This window comes from Salvelinus sp. IW2-2015, linkage group LG14, assembly GCF_002910315.2.
Source record: "Salvelinus sp. IW2-2015 linkage group LG14, ASM291031v2, whole genome shotgun sequence".
NCBI lineage: Eukaryota > Metazoa > Chordata > Actinopteri > Salmoniformes > Salmonidae > Salvelinus > Salvelinus sp. IW2-2015.
The window spans coordinates 27,719,796-27,739,932 of NC_036854.1; the positions used below are offsets into that span (position 1 = coordinate 27,719,796).

The 20,137-nt window shown below is 39.3% G+C and overlaps 1 protein-coding gene across 2 annotated transcripts; it reads right to left on the bottom strand.

Moving 5' to 3' along the window:
• Window positions 1–4,866: 4,866 nt before the first annotated feature.
• On the bottom strand, window positions 4,867–18,949 carry top1mt (DNA topoisomerase I mitochondrial). 2 transcript variants are annotated; one of them, XM_024000431.2, is made up of 23 exons: window positions 18,846–18,949; window positions 18,420–18,571; window positions 18,144–18,201; window positions 17,861–17,919; window positions 17,577–17,643; window positions 17,254–17,279; window positions 17,019–17,141; window positions 16,868–16,922; window positions 16,686–16,774; window positions 16,175–16,435; window positions 15,354–15,469; window positions 15,119–15,240; window positions 14,846–14,968; window positions 14,458–14,645; window positions 14,159–14,303; window positions 13,843–13,986; window positions 7,030–7,215; window positions 6,853–6,921; window positions 6,592–6,706; window positions 6,155–6,282; window positions 5,830–5,924; window positions 5,357–5,506; window positions 4,867–5,221 (listed from the first exon to the last, which is right to left on the bottom strand). In XM_024000431.2, the coding sequence occupies exons 2-23, from the start codon at window positions 18,515–18,517 to the stop codon at window positions 5,119–5,121; spliced, it is 2,520 nt and encodes an 839-aa protein (XP_023856199.1). In that variant the 5' UTR covers window positions 18,518–18,571; window positions 18,846–18,949; the 3' UTR covers window positions 4,867–5,118. The 2 variants fall into 2 exon arrangements, with proteins under 2 accessions (XP_023856199.1, XP_023856200.1); XM_024000432.2 differs by lacking the exons at window positions 16,175–16,435; window positions 16,686–16,774; window positions 16,868–16,922; ... (5 more) ...; window positions 18,420–18,571; window positions 18,846–18,949 and adding an exon at window positions 15,789–16,016.
• Window positions 18,950–20,137: the final 1,188 nt, after the last annotated feature.

The following is a 20,137-nucleotide window of genomic DNA, read 5'->3' on the forward strand; positions in this document are numbered from 1 at the left end:
ACCCAAGTCATTGACTGTTCTCTCTGCTACCGCACGGCAAGCAGCACCGGAGTGCCAAGTCTAGGTCCAAAAGGCTTCTTAACAGCTTTACTGCTCAACAGCTAATCAAATGACTACCCAGACAACTTGCATTGACCCCGCAATTCATTAATTTTTTTAATGGTTTACTTTTTAGTTATTTATTATTATATATATATTCTTTAATTATGCTGCTGCTACTCACTGTTTATTGTCTATGCATAGTCACTTTACCCCTACCTGTACCCCTGCACATTGACTGTGTACCGGTACCCCCTGTATATAGCCTCATTATTGTTATTTTATTGTTACTTTTTTACTTCACTTTATTTAGTAAATATTTTCTTAACTCTTTTTTTTTTTTTTACGGCATTGCTGGTTAAGGGCTTGTAAGTAAGCATTTCATGGTAAGGTCTACCTACACCTGTTGTGTTCGCCGCATGTGACAAATAACATTTGATTTGATTATATATCAACCAAAAATGTCACCATGTCATTGGATTTAGGTTAAAAGTGGTGTGAAAAAAAACACAAAAGTCTCTTACATTGATGACTTTTTTCAAATCCAATCAGTTTTCCAAATTGTTCCAACATTGTCACATATATTTCTTCCCAGTGAGCAACCAGTAAATGGACAACACAGTATTTATTCTTATTCTTAACAAATAACAGAATAACTTATGTGAGAACAGGGAAAATCAAGCATTATTCTTCAGACAGGTCATCTCTGTTGTCTGATCAGACAAACCAGACAAAAGTTGATGTTTTATCCTCAGGCAAACTGCTTGACAAGCCAACTGTCTGTAAAATAATTGAAGGAGAAAAATKACGCAGTGTGTGTTGTTGCTTGAACATCTCAATGTGGTGGTCATATGGTGCGTTGACGACCAACACAAGACGACACAAACACACCCAGATCTGGGAAAGAAGGAATGTCATTCTGGCTCTGGGGTTCTGAAAACGTTCTACATGTGCAAAGAGATCTTTGTGTGTCGAGTGCCATTGGGTTGTCTCCCCCTGTGTTTCGAAACTAAGCAATTATAATCAGTCATTAATAATAACCCTCATTTAAGAGAGAGAAAGAGAGGAACCTGCACTGATGATCATTGGAGGATTAGTTTGAAGGAACCAATCCTTCCACATCGATAGATAGTGAACTGCCATAAAGTAGACTGATTCAGTCATTAATAATAACCCTCATTTATAAATGTAGCCCAGAACATTTGAAAAAATGAGTCCAACCATTGGAGGATCAGTAACAAGCATCTCAGTAGCAGTTTGAACCGAACCTTCCACATCCATAGATGGCTAACTGCCATTAATAACAAGGCAATGGAAGATCAAGTACACTGGCTGTTGTTCTACAAAGTCTTCTCGCAAGCCCAAACTTCAAATGAGGACCTAGAACAATGAGCATTCTGACTAGGCTTTCTGTTTCCTTCGGGGCTTGCCAAGCTCACAACACTAACAGCGAATGGATGCACCAATCAGGTTCAGAGTATGATTTTTGTATTGCTCCCTTGCAGAGAAAAACTGTCCAAACAATGACCAACAAAGAAGTTATGAGAGAGAGAATGATCAATGTGGTCTCAGAGCATTTCGTATTATTCTGTACGTAAATCGGAGATACTCCCTTTAGTATGACATGACCCCTTCACTTTTTCCACATTCTGTTACATTACAGCCTTATTCTAAAATGGATTTWAAAAWWWTKTTGTCCTCATCAATCTATACACAATACCCCATGATGACAAAGCGAAAGTTATTTTTTTGGATAATTTATTAAAAATGAAAAACAGAAATACCTTATTTACATAAGTATTCAGACTCTTTGCTATGAGACTCGAAATTGAGGTCAGGTGCATCCTGTTTCCATTGATCATCCTCGAGATGTTTCTACAACTTGGAGTCCACCTGTGGTAAATTCAATTGATTGGACATGATTTGCAAAGGCACATACCTGCCTATATAAGGTTCCACAGTTGACAGTGCATGTCAGAGCAAAAACCAAGCCATGAAGTCGAAGGAATTGTCCGTAGAGCTCCGAGACAGGATTGTGTCGAGGCACAGATCTGGGGAAGTGTACCAAAACATTTCTGCAGCATTGAAGGTCCCCAAGAATACAGTGGCCTCCATCGTTCTTAATTGGAAGAAGTTTGGAACCACCAAGACTCTTCTTAGAGCTGGCCGCCCGGCCAAACTGAGCAATCGGGGGAGAAGGGCGTACCCAAATATATTGTATTTTCAGCTGTTTAAAGCTGGTGTACAAAACCRAAAGTAAAAGACGCAAAATTGAGATTTAAGAGCACAGAAGCATAGAAATAGCACAGATAAAAAAGATCCACTGCTTCTCAGACATGCTTTCCATTAGAATGATAGATCTAATACATATTTCTATGTGAATTTGGTCAGATTAAGGGGTTTACTACTGAGACAGAGCCCAGTAGGTCAGATCTCAGACTGCTATTGAAAGGTGGAGGACATTTGTAGACTGCAAGGGCCTCTTGAGAGGAGCTGAGAAGTGTTATTTTTCTCATTTTCAGCGTATTAGAATAAGGTCCACACAATACACTGTTGCAATGTTAAATAAAGACTGTTGCATGATTCATCGGTGGCCTAGAGCATGTGTACTCAGGCCCGGCTCCAGGCCTAAGCGACATAAGCAGTCGGGCCCCAACCCCCCCCCCCAAAAAAAATATAAATAATAGGAATTTACTGTTGACAGTTAGAATAGTAGAATACACAAGATGCAAGTATACAATTTCGTTGTGCATCAGCAGTTTTTCTCTTGTTTTGTCAGTCACTGACAGTCACTAAATTAGCCATGTCAGCTAACAATTTTGAGATTAGCTAAATTTACAGTAATCATGGCCGAATACCAACCGGGCACGGCACCTGCCCAGGGGCCCTGACCTCCAGGGGGCCCCCATTGATTTTGTTAGTCACCCTCACTCATATTTCATTAACATGGCATAAATAATGGCAAAATGTGTAGAATTGCCAGAAATTAGTTTTTAAATGGCAAGAATTACTCTCTGCCTCAGGGAAAAATTTGTAGAATTGCATTAAAGTTTTTTTTAAATTTATAAATGTTCTCTCAGCTACATGGCAAAATGTGTATAACATCAGAAAATGTACTTTAAAAAGTACATTTTTCTCTCCGCCATCAGGAGAGGGTGGCCCCCCAAACAAATCTTCCTTAGGGTCCCAAAAGTCTGAATAATTTAACTGTCTGGTATTGTGGTTAAATACAATTAAGAACTAGGTTTAGCTGCAACAGAGTTTGAGTTAGGAGGTGTGAGGATATTCTGTTCAGACATAAACCAGACAGAAGTTGCAAAAAGGGCCAAACAAAGGGGCCACTTTCCATGCGTACAGGGTTACAGGCAGTCAGGCAGCAGACGGAATGCGGTCTGGAGGAATTTGTCCCACATTTCCTGTCTCTGTCTTTTTGATGAGCTGCACACAGAGTTTTGATGTGGCGCATTGCAGTCTACCGACCACAGTCCTGTGGGGAACCACATGAGTCTGGCGTCACTTGGGGCTATCGCAGCCGTACTCATGCATATGAAGAGGAAAATAACATTCACATCAGCACTACTGACAAATGTAAAAAGCTGTCAAACGATGGTGTCTTCTTCACAGACAACACATAAAAAAAGGATGTGTGTGTGTAAAAAGACCTGACGATGAATACAAAACAACTGTTGGATCACATTGTCTTGTAGCTCAAAAAAATCTCCCATGACAATATACTACTTCATGCCAGTCGCACACTTAACAGGACAATGTTTCATACACCACAGAGATGAACCTTTTAAATTCATGCACGTTCTTTCGCCTGGTGAGATTTAACCTACGCTAACAAGGCTGGTAAAACACAAGCCTCCAATCCAGTCGGTATGATTAGAGGCAGGTTGTGAGGATTGCATTCCGAGATAAGAGAATTGAACTTGCCATGCTAATACAGCCCAACCCATCGCAGCGTCAAACTGCATTAGACAATATCAATTTGGGTACATTCTCRCATCTTTAACTTGTTGGTATATTGATATTTAGTTCTCTTTATATACTGATTTAAAATAAATGCAAGATGTAAAGTCACAGCTGGATATAGGCATCTTTCTTGATATTTGACACTAATATATTCATAACAAACGTCACTCTATCAAACTTTTCAAATGTATTTATAAAGCCCTTTTTACAGATGTAACAAAGTGCTATACAGAAACCCAGCCTAAAACCCCAAACAGCAAGCTCAATTAATCTTAACCCTCAATTTAAAATGGCCTATTATATCTAGATATGAATCATAAATCATGTTCTGGGATGTACCTCTGCTTCTGTAATGGGAAATTACTAGTGTATTTACATTGAACAAAAATCTGAATGAAACATGTAAAGGGCTGGTCCCATGTTTCATGAGCTGAAATAAAATCCCAGAAATGTTCCATGTGCCCAAATTTGTTAACATCCCTGTTAGTGAATATTTCTCCTTTGCCAAGATAATCCAGCCACTTGACAGGTGTGGCATATCAAGAAGCCAGTGGAGGCTGCTGAGGGGCATTTCTGTCTGTAATAAAAGTAATTTTGTGAGGGAAAACTCATTGGCTGGACCTGGCTCCCCAGTAGGTGGTCCTGGCTCTCAAAAGCGTGGGCCTACGCCCTCCCAGGATCACCCATGGCTGCTCAGTCATGTGAAATCCATAGATTAGGGCCTAATAAATGTATTTCAATTGACTGATTTCCTTCTATGAACTAACTCAGTAAAATCATTGTTGCATTTATAATTTTTGAAGGGCCGTAGAAATTCCCTCATGAGTAAGGCATCAACAAACACTTAACATATCAATGAAAAGGTATTTTATTTCACACATTTACTATTGTTAACAAAGGAAACAAATCTTAAACACAAAATGTTCCTTGTCTATTATAACTGATTAATTCTCACAGATGTGCRCGTTGTCAAGTCAGAAAACAAACACTGCTAGTAACCAACAACAAATAAAGACCTAAGTAGTTGAAATTATAAAGGGAACATTAAAAAAAGTAACAGGAAATTAAACAATGCAAAATCTGTCTAGCTGACAGGGCGACAGTTCAAAACTGAAAATCTTCTTCAGTCATATCAATGGCCCAAGCAAACTTGTCTCTTTGGGTTTTGTTGTAAATCTTCTCGATTGGCACATTGAATTTCCTACACCTGCCATGAAAAAAATGTAAAAGTCAATCACATGCTACAAAAATACAAAGTGAAAAAAGTATATTTTTAGAGGGCAACAAGTGTTGTGGAACTGACAGAGGTCAAGGATAAATGTTAGGCTAAAATGGTGGTTACCAGGCCACTGATATCCTGGGGTCCAGGTAGTTGAGTTTGGACGTGCCCAGAGCAATGACCTTGTTCTCCTCCCTGTCAGTCATCTGCAGCTGGAGTTTCTTCAGCTGTTCCTCCAGCCTCTTCACCACAGACTCCGTCTTCTCAACAAGCCTGGGGAGAGCAGGAGACCAGACCTTGGGTCAAATTCTATAACAGTATAATTATTTATCTGTGCTTGATTGAGCTTGCCTGGCTTAAATTTGACCAACAGAATGATCTGATGTTAAAACAATAGAGGCTCAGTAGCCTAACAAGCACCGCAGTAGCAATTTGAAATAGCCCTTCCAGCTGCCATTGTAGAAGTAGTTTATAGGTTATGAAAGGTCAAATCCACTGGTTGTTATCCAACAGTGTCAGTAACAGTAGAGTCAAATGACCAACTGCAAGAGTCACTCATTTCACTGGTCAGTTTCACCCTATCAAAAAGTACTCACTTCCGGGTTCTCTCAGTTCCGCCCTTCTTGTGCTCTTTTCTGGCTTCTTTCAGCTCGTTCTTGGCCACATCTAACTGTTGCTGCTTCTGCGCAATCTGGAACAATATAATGGAGTATGTTAGACAATGATTCACTGTTAAAGGGAATTGCTGTACATGCTTATATGGTAATAAAACAAAAATAATCAAGATAATGGATCTGAACATTAGACAATATTGCAAAGGAGCATAGATGGTTTTTAAAATGGCACTATAAGAAGCACTAGCTACTAAATTAACTGTCCAGAAAAAGAAAAAAAAACACTATTCATACATATTCCAGTTACCTTGTCCTGCAAGTTTTGCATGGATTTCTCAAAGGTCTTGGGTGCTGCCCTCTGGTGGTTACAGAGAATGGCCACAGCTCTGTTGGCTCGGTTATAGGACAGCAGTTTCTCCTCCAGACTCATGTCAGCTGAGGAGGAAAACAGGCATGTCTTTCAATATTGTACTGTCTTCACTATACATCTGCTTGTTTCACAGCTTCATACAGTTATAACACTGAGAACATAAGTGATAATGCCCGAGAAGCCAGTGTTGTTTGGAGGATATATTGGCATGGGTGGTGTTAGGCCCGAGACCAAGTCGAAAAAAACAACTAGGGCCACGTATGTCACAGACGGTAGCCAGAGCAGAGCGGAGAAATCTTGTCAGCTATTCTAAACTAGATCTACAAAAAAACCTGCACTGAGTGTATTGATGGTGTAAAAGGAAGTGGACTAACCAGTGGTGAGCTTGTTGAGCTGTTCTTGCAGAGTGGTGGAGGCGTTGAAGGTTCTGAACACTTTTGCTGACAGCCCCGGCATGGACTGGTTCAAGTACTTGTTCAAGTAGGTAGTCTACCAAACAAATAACAACCAAGCGTAACTGTAGCTGCAAAGCTAGATAAGCCTACTGTGTGAATCACATAGCTAGCTAGTCATTATTTGGGTGACACTCATTTTACAGCAAACATGAAATAACCAGGTGCAGGTCTTCAACTTACATTTATTCTATCAAACAGGTCATCCTCAGGCTCCTTGTTTTCCATGAACAGCTTCAGGTTCTTGAAAACCTGTGTACAGATAATGTCTTTGCACATTAGACAGATGTTTAACCCTTGCTTGACACCCCATAATACGTAGGAGTGGAGATGTAACAGGTGCTAGACAGTGCTGCTCACCCTGCCTTCCACAGGCACCTCGTTATAATAGCGAATAGAGTCTTTGCCCAGGAAGTCAAACTCCACCATGAACTCCTGGCCCCCCTTCTCCTGGTGCAGGGTGATGTGTTCCACTCTCAGAGAGCAGCAGCCCACCGTGTCCGCTGTCTCACTCTCCTCCTTCTCATTCCCCGCTCGCAGGGCCAGCTACATACACACGTTAGTGAGAGAAATGTATACTGTACATGTAGGTACTAGGTAGGGTTGGGTAATATTAGCATATTACCTGCTTGACAGCCATCGTTGATGGTGGCGACATTGTCATTTGGCAGACGACGGTTAAGCCAATTTGAACATGACTGGCGGTGCGCAAGCACGGAGTTGGGCAGCACACAAGTCACATTCCGAGTAATTATTATATTTCTATTTGCTATCGCCTATTTCAATGCATTCGTAAAGTATTCAGACCCCTCAACTTTTTCTACAGTTACGTTACAGCCTTATTCAAAAATGGATTAAATAGTTCCCACCTCAATCTACACACATTACCCAATAATGACAAAGCAAAAACAGGTTAAGAAATTATTTTTAAAAAATCGAAAACTGAAATCACTTTTTTTAAACAATGTTAGATTTTTYTTCTTTAACAAGACATAAGCAGATAAATTACATGAAAAAACCCCCAGCAAAACCCMCATCAAAAGTTAACAGCAAAAAAATAAGTAACACCTAAGACAAAACAACTGTTACAGAAGCGTAAAACCACCAAAATTACATTGTACAGTGGTCTGATGCAATAGGATAGAACATTTGGGACAAATTTCAGATGAAACACAGCGCCACAAGCCAATCGGATATCTCTCACCACCCCACATGCACACAAAGCATAGTACACTACCCAGAGTTCCCTTCATTAGCCAATATTTCACCCACATCACTCTGCTCCCAAACCTTTTCAAAAGTGTTGTTTACCCATAACCGTATATGTTATCTTTTCCATTGTTAGGCAAGATGACATTTCCCTAAGCCATTGGGCAATACTAGGCCTGTTCACACTTTCACAGCAAGCACATATCTGTAAGCGTTTGTACTTGGTTATTTAGATGAGGATTGATTGGGTATAACCCCAGGATAAACACTTTGGGATGGAGAGTGATATGTCCTCTAGGGTTGCAAATGGTCGGAAACTTTCCGGTAAATTTCCAGACATTCTCCATGGGAAATTAAGGCCGGGAATTTTGCTTAAATTCATTAAAAAAGTAAGCTTATAACAGTGAATTTTTTTGTGTGGGATACACATAAGGAAATTCTAGGTCTTGTGGCATATTTTGGTTAAACTATCCCCAATTCAATGGAATTGCAACCCTCTGCATGCACAGTGCATTCTTCCATCACATGTACAGCTGATTCTCAAGACCTTGCACACTAATGAGATGCTACTGAGCCAACTACTACTACATTGTCTGAGCCAAGGACTACATGCTTTCTGATAAGTTTAGATTACTGGGTGGGGTGAAAATATTTTATATGACAGACATGATTTTTTTTAATGACTGGTAAATAGTAGCCTACAGCAAAGTGTGTTTAAATCATTTCTAACTTGTTAACAATTTCTGCTAGTTAGTTTTTGCTACCATGTGGGTTTTTAGCTTGCTTGAGCCTGCTAACTGAGGAGTGTTAATTCACCTGTTTCCATACATGTTTCATTTTAAAACATTTACCGTACAAAAGGAGTTGTTTAATCTAACTACTTAACCATTTAAAAAAAAAAAAACGAATTTTACAGGAAAATGCCACGGGCACTATCTGATGTGTGGAGACTAGAGGTCGACCGATTAATCGGGCCGATTTCAAGTTTTCATAACAATCGGAAATCAGTATTTTTGGGCGCCGATTTWWWAAAWAAWTTTTTTACACCTTTATTTAACTAGGCAAGTCAGTTAAGAACACATTCTTATTTTCAATGACGGCCTAGGAACGTTCTGCYTCGGCAGAATGACAGATTTTTWACMTTGTCAGCTCGGGGGATCCAATCTTGCAACAGTTAACTAGTCCAATGCTCTAACACCTGATTACATTGCACTCCACGAGGAGCCTGCCTGTTAGCGAATGCAGTAAGCTAAGGTAAGTTGCTAGCTAGCATTAAACTTATCTTATAAAAAACAATCAATGACTGTCATTGCTCCAATGTGTACTTAACCATAAACATCAATGCCTTTCTTAAAATCAAAACACAAGTATATATTTTTAAACCTGCATATTTAGCTAAAAGAAATCCAGGTTAGCAGGCAATATTAACCAGGTGAAATTGTGTCATTTCTCTTGCGTTCATTGCACGCAGAGTCAGGGTATATGYAGCAGTTTGGGCCGCCTGGCTCTTTGCGAACTAATGTGCCAGAATTCTACGTAATTATGACAATATTGAAGGTTGTGCAATGTAACAGGAATATTTAGACTCATGGATGCCACCCGTTAGATAAAATATGGAACGGAATAAACGTTTTGTTTTCGGGGTGATAGTTTCCGGATTAGTCAAAGGAATATGGTTTAAAGAGAAATAGTCGACGCGTTATAATTCCTGTAATAACTTGCGGCTGAATTTGAAAGGGGTTCCTTTGTTATTTTACCGTTCATGTCTTCCATAGAAAATGTCTTGATCTACTTCAAATAAGGTCTGTGTTTCGTGCAGGCTTAAACCGCCTCGACGTTTTGATACCCGTGTAAATCTCACTAGGATAAGGTAACGTTTGTCAATATATTTTCATAAATCCACTCTACAAAAAAAAATGATCTTCGCTTATATTTAGCCAATATTGATCAGAGTTACCTTGTCCTATGGATATCTACACAGTTATAAAATTGGCACGGTGGTGTAAGCCTACACGAAACACAGACCTTATTTTAAGTGAATCTAAAAATATCCTATGGAATAAATGAAGGAACTGCTTTTCAGATTTTGCTAGGTGTCATGGGAATTATGACTCGCACTTTGGTTGTCAATTCTTACCATGCCCATTATTAAAATAGGATTTCCTGCATATAGAAATAAAGTTTTTGTTTTCAACATTCATCACAGGTAACTTAAACTTAAACTATTTTTATTCGAACAGTTGAGAGTATTTGTCTCCTAAGCAGACTCTTCAGTATCATTGTCACTTCAGAGCTGTGTGTGTGTGTGTATTATATTAAGTTAAAATAAAAAAGTGTTCATTGTTCATTCAGTATTGTTGCAATTGTCATTATTACAAAAATGTGTGTGTGTATGATATATATATATATATATATATATATATATATATATATATAAAACATTTTTTTCTAACAAATCGGCCGATTAATCGGTATCGGCTTTTTTTGTCCTCCAATAATCGGTATCGGCGTTGAAAAATCATATAATCGGGCGACCTTTAGTGGAGACATTTCACTGCAGCTAATGTAGAAGAAAAAGCTGTGTACATTTGCAAATACTGTGCCAAATCATGTGAAGAATGCAACAAAGATGCAGAATCATCTGGCCAAGTGCATAAAGTTCCCTCAGTGCTCACAACAAAGGCTTCCCATCTAGTACAAGCTGAAGTCTCTTGTATAAATTGAAACGTATAGGTCAAACTGCTGTCCAATGTATTCTGTAAAACTTGTATCTTGCAGCCATTTAGGTTGTAAGCGCCCTTTAGGTGTCACCTACTAAATTAGAATCGGAATATATAAAGAGATGCTGGAGCATGGTCAGAGATGACAATGCTATCATAAAAACAATCTTCAMATTTTAGAGCGTAATGCTGCTGAGAACATAAAAATAGTTGATTTTGGGAATAGGTCTAGTGAGTAACAGGAGTATTCCACATCATCTGGTTCGTTTCTTTCCAAATCTCTATTAAGTTTAAATCCTTCATAAAATGCTGTATGGTTTTCCTAGATTAGGTGTGGGAGTAGTTTGAACCCGAGGTGCGATCTTTAACAGGATCTAAAGTGCAATTAAAGTCTCCTGCAACAACATAATTACAAGGAAGTGTGGAAAGGTTTAAAAACAAATCATTAAAGAATTTAGAGTCATCTTCGGTGGGACCATATGCATTAAATTAAAACTGCTCGGACAGCAAGGTAYAATAATATATCTGCCGGCGGGATCACAAATTGTTCGCAATATCTGATATGGAATGGACTTAAGGGTAAGAATAATAACTCCCCTTGCATGGGAACTATATGAGGCTGCAATGACCTGCCCAGGCCACCTCTTGCGTATCTTAGGAATGTCGCCAGATAATAGATGTGATTCTTGCAAAAATATGATCGTCGCCTGAAGTTGTTTTAATCTACTTATTACCCGTTTTATTTCATCCCCTACAGTTCCAGGATGTAAATTTAACCTTAACACTGAGTCAAATTTACCTGGGACACTTGAACTAAAACATGAACCCATAAGAGMACATTAGATCAGCAACAAGACACCAATAGACCTCTGTTACCACCATAAACAAAAAGGACGCGTTAAAGCACGTCAACGTACAAAAACACATGCCTAACAATCAACTACRAACGTGTGAATAACCCTCTTACCCCAAAGTCTCTAACGGACCACCCCCTCCCAGTGACACTCCGTATAAGGCGCTCAACAGATCCACACACACGTGAGGAGCTGCCTCCGCCTCTGCAGTTTCTCCCCCTTTGTACACCTTCTGCCCCGCCACTTGTCATTATTGTGTTCACCATTTAACAAAGAACCAAACAAAAWACCAGGAGTGAGCCAGAAAACAAGACCTCTGTGATCTAGCCTCAAAACAACCCGCACCAGGATGTTCCGATGCATAAATAAAAGTTTCATGGTACATAAAATTATAATAAGACTTGTAAACTGGCCATGTTAGTATAGTTTAATAGACAGTGCTACCATGTTACTAGATAACTAACACGGTGAACTGGCTCACACTTTAAATACCTGTTAAGACAAAACCGAAAGCAACAGTACAAAAAATGTCCCAAAAATAGATCAAAGTTTAACGTTACGTTGCCATTGCCTCTTCTTCAGCGTTGCTCCGCTTCCACACGTCTGCCTAGCTTCTCAAGAAACTGCTCCCCCTCGGCTGATTTTTCAGGCGCGCTGGAAAGAGGATTCCATACCGGATAGCCTTAGCCCGTAGCCGCTTGACACGGTCGAAGTGTTTCCATGGAGAGATCTGGGAAGAACATTACTCTGCAAGTTGTCTCCCTTTCGCCCAGGCTGCATTCACCACACGCATCTTATCTTCATAGTTTAAGAACTTACCAGAGCCCTCGGGGTGCGTTGTGGTCGGATTGTGGGCCGGAAATTCGATGAGCTCTCTCAATGATCAAAGGAGAGCAGAGTGGCTCCATCTTCAGAGACTCGGGAAGCGACCACTATAGGAATGAGCAAGCGTCGCTCCCCTTTCACCTCCCTGACCAAGGGCATTCTTCCGATTGCTCAGTTTGGCCGGGCGGCCTCATCTAGGAAGAGTCTCGGTGGTTCCAAACTTCTTTAAATTAAGAATGATGAAGGCCACTGTGTTCTTGAGGACCTTCAATGCTGCAGACATTTTTGCACCCTTCCGCAGATGTGCCTCGACACTCTATGGACAATTCCTTCGACCTCATGTCTTGGTTTTTGCTCTGACATGCACTGCCAACTGTGGGACCTTATATAGACAGGTATGTGCCTTTCCAAATCATGTCCAAACAATTTAATTTACCACAGGTGGACTCCAATCAAGAAACATCAAGGACGATCAATGGAAACAGGATGCACCAGAGCTCAATTTCATAGCAAAGGGTCTAAATAGTTATGTTTTTTTTTTTTGTGTGTGCATTTTTTTATTACAAAAAAACAGTTCCTACTGTCATTATGGGGTAGTGCGTAGATTGATGAGGGATAAAAAATAAAAATAAACATTTTAGAGTAAGGTTGTCAATGTAACAAAATGTGGGGGRAAAATCCAGGAGTCTGAATACTTTCCAAATGCACTGAATGTTATACAGAACGCAAGAGAGGAACGTAGTCTTGACAAAACTGAGAATTCCACCAAAGCAGCGCAAAATGTCCATTTAGAAAATATTCTCTCCCTCAGATGCATGGGCCTAAACCTATTAATTGCTTTTATAAACCGACATTTCCTAACCATCTTGCATCTAGCCGTAAAAAAAAAAAGGTAGGCTATATTCCCTTCAATAGGTTTTGAATATGACTTTGGGCTATATGCTTTCATCATYGTATGCATGCATGGCTTTCTCATCAAACAATGAATGAATCTGGAGTTCCAACTCCAAAAGGTGTTTGAATAATCTAAAAACTATATGCAAAGGGTCAGAAAATGAATAGTCTAAAAACGTAAGGTAGCAAGGGGACTAATAAGAGTGAACAAACATCAACAACCTATAGAATCACAGAATGAAAAGTTTAAATCAAGTTTAAGCTCATTTAGAAATAAATTATCCGTGTGGGGTGGAAAAAATCCGGACCCTCCACGCGAGGTTGAAAACCAAAATGGCCAATAACCTATCCTCCTACTAGGCCCATCATTAAAGCTTTAAGACAAGTAAAAATAATGAACAGTAGCCTATTTCCCAAATATTCTAATAACCTAAAAAAGTTCTGTCCTAAAGTTGCCGCTTTCAAAAAGAACAAGAATGAACGGAGTCTACAGGGGTGGACCATAGTACATCCCCATATTCTATGAGTACATAATCATGATGGGGGAAAATAAATACTTCACCCAACCCTAGTACGTACACATAAGTGTTCTACAATATGTGTTTGAGATGACCGAAAAGGGCTTGCATTTTGTTAAGCACACTGCGGTAAGATAGTTGTGAGGTGTGTACCTTGTCGATGAAGTAGAGAGCCACTCCTCTCTGTCTGGTCTTCATCTCTCGGTTCTTCCAGTCCTCACGATACAGCCTCCTGATGGTCTCCACCTTCAGCTTGAGTTTACGAGCCACCTCGTACTTCTGCCAGTCCTTCTCTCCCTGAGCACAGAAAGAAAAACATAGTCTAAGGCAAACTCTGAACTACTGGCTTGATATGTACGCCATCTTTTTACTGAGTTCAGTCTTCAGACTCTTCTCAAAAGTTTGGGTTTGTTTTCCCACTAAAACAACCCCACTGAGGTAAACGAAGGTGAAGAGAAAGGCTCCGTACCTTGAGTTTGGAGCTGGGGTTGAGCATGACGTACTTGAAGTTGCCCTGGACGTTCTCCACCCAGGAAGCTAGCCAGGTCACTGTGTTGTCATGCTGCACCTTCCTCCACCTGTGGCCCTTTGGGGGCACCGGAATATTGGAGCCTCTGAAAAAAACAAAAACACTATTTATTTAGCTTATTGCCTTTCGGCACATATTTGCTGTTTAAATTTACAAGTTAGGCCACTAATTCCCGATTGGGAGTTCCATAAAGTTATAGKGAGGTTGTTTGTTCCTAGTGCTCTCCCGGTGGCCCTCACTTGCTGCAGTTGATGGTGATTTCCTCTGGCTGGATCCTCTTCTTCATCTTGCCCATCTTGGGGTGTTCTCCCCGGCCACGGAACAGCCCCGGAGGCTCCACACGGAAGTTCCCGATCTTCTCCCGGTGACCGTCCAGCTCACAGAAGCCATACTCCTCCGTCAGCTTGTTGTTCTCCTCTTTCAGGACCTAACAGAAGCACAATCCAAAGACTTCCAGATTTGCAATGATAGTGTGCCCTCAAAAAATAATATATATTTTGGGGGATTCACTTGGATATGCAGAATGAAGTACCATCAATTCAATTCAAAGCAAGTGGAACAATTTACTTCAATACTTACATAATGTTATAGATGCAGCTCTAAGCTCTTGATACTTGGCTAAGTTACCTGTTTCTGTTCTTTAGTCATAGCCTTCTTCTCCTCAGACTTATCCAGGAAGTACTTGTTGATATGTGTGAAATCACACTTCGACAACTTCTTGATCTGTTCCCTCTCCTCTACTGTCATTTCCTGTTAGGTAAAATCCTGATGAGCTCAATATCAACTGCTACATTGTAAGAATGAAGGTCACTCACACACACACACTCACACAAAATGTTGCTTAACAACTGTGGTTGTTCATTGCAAAACGCAAGTCTCGACTTAATCAGTGAGACTAACCTCTCTCCAGTCGGTGAAGAAGTTCTCCTGGAAGGAACTCTTGGTTGTGTACTCATGGTCCAGCATCTTGGCGTAAAACGTGGCTACTTCCTCAGCAGGCAAAGTCAGTTTTATAGGGTTCCCTATGAATCACGGAAAGTTGAATGTTAGGTCTGCTTTACTGTAAAGCTAAAACGAGACAGGAAAACTATGAGGATGAGTAAAATGGATTAATATAGGGTGGTAAGTAACTCACCATTGTAAAAGAAAGACACGTTATTTGGTAATGGTTCGTATTCTGGTGGGAAAAGTGGACCTTTGTGTTCCAACGTGGTCCATTTGATCCCGTTGTTGGAATTACCTTCCTCCCACCTGACAACAAGCGTATCGCAATTTAATTACAGTACAGAAAGACAGAAAAGGTTTGAAGGTTTAAAATATAATACAAGTGAAACAATACAATATATAAAATACAACATCTCCATACCAGATCTAGCAAAAGTAAGGTTAGCTAACGTACCCCTTTACATTGACAATGTGTGGCTAGCTAGGATTACTCTTCCAAAATGGCATTACCCTGGCTGTCACTGTCTGCACTGTTTTGACAAATATAACGTTACTTAGCTATATAATTCATGCGTGGTTTGGAGTAAGCTACTGTAAGATCAGCTATTTGCCATCGYTTACTCACCTGGCTTTGGGCTCATGCTTAATCTTTACATTAGTTCGGTAAAATCGTAATGAGTAAACCGCAGACCAACTTCTATTAAATTTCACCGACTGACATATCAAGTTTGCAAAAAAATTGCTGTATTTGTTCATTCCAGATTACCAAGAATGAATGAGATTCACAGGCGCCAAGGACTTTCATAACGCTGTTAAAACAATATTCACCTGTGTTGAACTATTAATACTGTCCCCCTAGAAACAAACGATTGTTAACGGTTCCGGCTACAAATGAGCGTAATATGTCAACCAATATAACAGGGGGAAAATGTTATAAAAACAAATATAAATTCATTCAAATATGATACTTGCCCATTACATGCAATACAGAGTAAAAAAATGCGCAATTACCATTTCCATGTACTGTCCTCCCCTTCTTTTTTCCCACCCTTCTTGGACTTCCCATCATCTCCATCTTTTTTTTTCTTCCTAGATTCCTCTTTTCCTTCTGGCTTTTTTTTACCGGTTGTCTTTGTGTCTTTACCACTTCTATCTTTTTTCTCCTTGGCATTCTCCTTTTTTACGGCAGTTTCTTTTTTACTGTCACTGGTCGGTAGAACATCAGTTTCACATGAATCTTTGCTCTTCCTCTTTTTAGAGTTGCCATCGGAACTACAGAGAAAATAAAATTAGACTTTAAGCATGACTTTCAAATAGAAACTATTTAAATGGTAAGAGAAAATGCTTTTCAATAAAGCTTTGTGGAAATGTACTATAAAATCCACCATAACACAAAGCATAGCCATTTGGCACATACTTGATATTGTCATTAAAATGAACAAAGCAAAAAAAGTTGGTTCACTCAGAGCATAGCATATTCTGAGTATGAAGCATTTTTACTGTGGAACTTAATGATGTTCACCTGTTGGCTGATATTTCACCAACTTTTCTCTGCTCAGGATTTCTCTCGTCTGTCCCRTGGTGTCCCTTTTTGCTACTTTTAGATTTGTGCTACATTGCCATAATAGGTGAGAAACAAGGCAAGCAACATCACCAATTACATTGATAATTGAAAATAATAATAAAAAATGGTTAGTCAGGTACCTTGTGTTTGTTATCTTTTTGTGAATGCCCAGTTTTCTTGGATTTTTTGTCAGACCTAGTTAAAGAGAGAAATGCAATTCACCCCAAACCAAGTGACCGTTTTTGTCAATAAATAAACTCATCATGCAATAAAGGGTCAATTGTAGCCTACCTCTCCATATCTGAATGCTCAATTGGTGCAAACAAGTCAACTTCCCGTATCTCAGTCTTGATCACTTTCCTCTCATCTGATTCCGTGTGCTTGGCAGAGATATTGTTGTTTAAGTCAATGGTGCTGAAAATAAAAATAAAAACAAAAATCACCAACTTTGCTTTCCCTCCGTTCACATTCAAGAATATACTTTCACTTTTGGGGTGAATAATTTGAWCATCAGAGAAAAACGTACTTCTTTTCAGAAGGTAGTGATGCATCCTGTGAGAGAAAGACAGAAACCCCATGAATAAACATGACCTAAAATGTTTTGCTAATACAGGGATATGCAGTAACTAGGCCTGTGTATATCATGTTATAGCAGAGGAAGAGGTGAAGCTAGAGGTTTCTCTCACACCAAATTCTGTCCAAAATAAGACCCATGCGTTTCTATGGGTTATTTAGGACCTAAACTTGTCGSCTGCCTTCCCGCCTTTGGGATGACTCCCATTGTTAGTGCGGAGACATGAGCATCTGGTCATTATGTACAGATCTCTGGTGATATTCTGTGGTTCTTACCATGGCTACACCTTTGGTCTTCACATCTGCATGGTTGTTCTCCGAGACAGCTTTTAAGCCCCCAGAACTGATAAAGACAGAAACAAATGCATTGTTAAAACAAGATAAAATCAGATGATCGCTAAACAAGTTGACCACTGATTTAAATAAAACCGAACACATCGGACAATACTACACCCTTCATTGTGAATGAAGACATGTAAGTGGGAGATTGTAATTAAGGGCGCTTTCACATATCCCCTGTATGTAAATTAATCCTAATAGATAGATCTGTCCATACTCACCTTGTGATCTTCGGCTCCTGCAGAGGTTTACGAGGATGCTTAGAACTGGAGTGCTTCGCCTATGAAATAAAATKATCATCAGACATGTGCATGAGTATGGATGAATGGTCTATTTTACTGTAAGGCGTGTCTGTGTTAGTGATTGATTAGGAATGCCTGGCGTGTATCACGCGATATAATTGAGATGGTGTGTGGATCTCATGCATGCTGCCTCCGTCTGGTCTTAACTTTCATATAGTTGACGTTCCACTCTCTAAACACTCCAAATGGTGCATTACATTACCTTGTGCTTCAGCTCGGTTTCCTCTTTTTTGTCCCTTTCCCCATCCTTACTCCTCTTCCTGTGTTGGACCATAGGGAAGTGTGAATTTAGCTTTTCATAATAATCCTGATTTATATAAAAACAATGACCTCTTTGTAATGGATAGGCTCTATTCTACTACCTTGTCACTGAGATAAGTAACCTCAACGATATACACTTCCACTCCCCAAACCCAATTCTATCATGATGACAACCTGACCTAGGACCAGTGGTTTGAGGCATCTTCAGGAAACTCACCTGTCTGTTGGGCTCTCATCCCTCTTAGATTCTGATGCTGTTCTTTTCCTGCTGGATGTTTTGGCTCCTCCATGCCCTTCATTGCCTTCCAGTTTCATCACTCAAATGTGACCGTACAAAATGTAGGTAGCCTTAAGCCTTAACAATTAAGTCTTTAAAGTAGACAATGTTTTATCAAGTTGAATTGTACCTGTGTATAGTTATCATATTGTAAAGTTTCAATTCCACACCATTCTAAACACACGAGGTCGAATTACGGATGGTTATTTGTAGATCAATTTACCATGTCACAATTTTACTGATTGGAGGGTCGATAATCTGGCAATATTACTCGTAGTTCCTCGACAAACACGTTCATAAAATTGTCCAATTATTTTATTTCAGTTGAAAAATGCTAACATATCTGAAAGTATTTGCATTCTTTACCTGTAAACAGAGTTGTCCGTGTTCTCAATTCACAATCGTGTCCATTACACTCTCGATGAGATTGAGAACTCACGACACCTGAAAGTTTTCAAGTACCAAAAGCGACCTACTGCGCATGCTTGAACGCCCAGGGTCAACCATAAATCCAGCCAAATAACATATTGACATACATTTACAACGAATAGTGTATGTTTAAAACTTGCTCAAATATAAAGTTATTAGCAAGGTCAGCAAATAGATCATTAAAAAATGTGACACAATGACTGAATAGATCTAACATAGCCTAGCCTTGATGAACACACTTTAATACAGTGGTGGAAAAAAGTACCCAATTGTCATACTTGAGTAAAAGTTAGATACCTTAATAGAAAGTTACTCAAGTAAAAGTGAACGTCACCTAGTAAAATACTACTTGAGTAAAAGTCTAAAAGTATTCGGTTCTAAATATACTTAAGTATCAAAAAATAAATGTAATTGCTAAAATATACTTAAGTATCAAAAGAAAAAGTATAAATAATTTCAAATTCCTTATATTAAGCACAGCAGACAGCACCATTTTCTTGTTTTAAAAACGTACTGATAACCAGGGGCACACTCCAACACTCCGGCCTAATTTACAAAAGATGCAGATCAGAGGCAGCAGGGATGACCACATGTTGATAAGTCTATGTAGTAGACCATTTTCCTGTCCTGCTAAGCATTCAAAATATAACAAGTACTTTTGGGTATCAGGTAAAATGTATGGAGTAAAAGTACATTATTTTCTTTAGGAATGTAGTGAACTAAAAGTAAATGTAGTCATAAATATAAATAGTAAAGTACAGATTCCCCCAAAAACTACTTAAGTAGTACTTTAAAGTATTTTTACTTAAGTACTTTACACCACTGCTTTAATAGTGGTGTTGGGGAAGCTACTCTGAAAAGAAATAAAATATAGTTAACTAAAGTTACTAAAGTCCAAACTACTTAGTGATGAATTAGCATATCTAAATCTCAAGTCATAGACTACAAATTGCAAGAAAAGATCACTCTGGATTCAGATGTTGTTAACAGAATGTGTCGTTTAGCCTATTAAAAACAAAAACTGTTTCAAGGGAGAATTAGGCAGGTCTGATGCTGAAAAATAAAGGAAATTCTTGCCTACTTCCCCCATATTTTATTTTAGCAAAAAAAGTAGTGTGTAGTTCCAGTAGTTAGCTACACCACTACATGGTAAAACAGTAGTGTCTATTCCCAGTAGTTAGCTACACCGCTACATGGTAAACCANCCAGTAGTTAGCTACACCGCTACA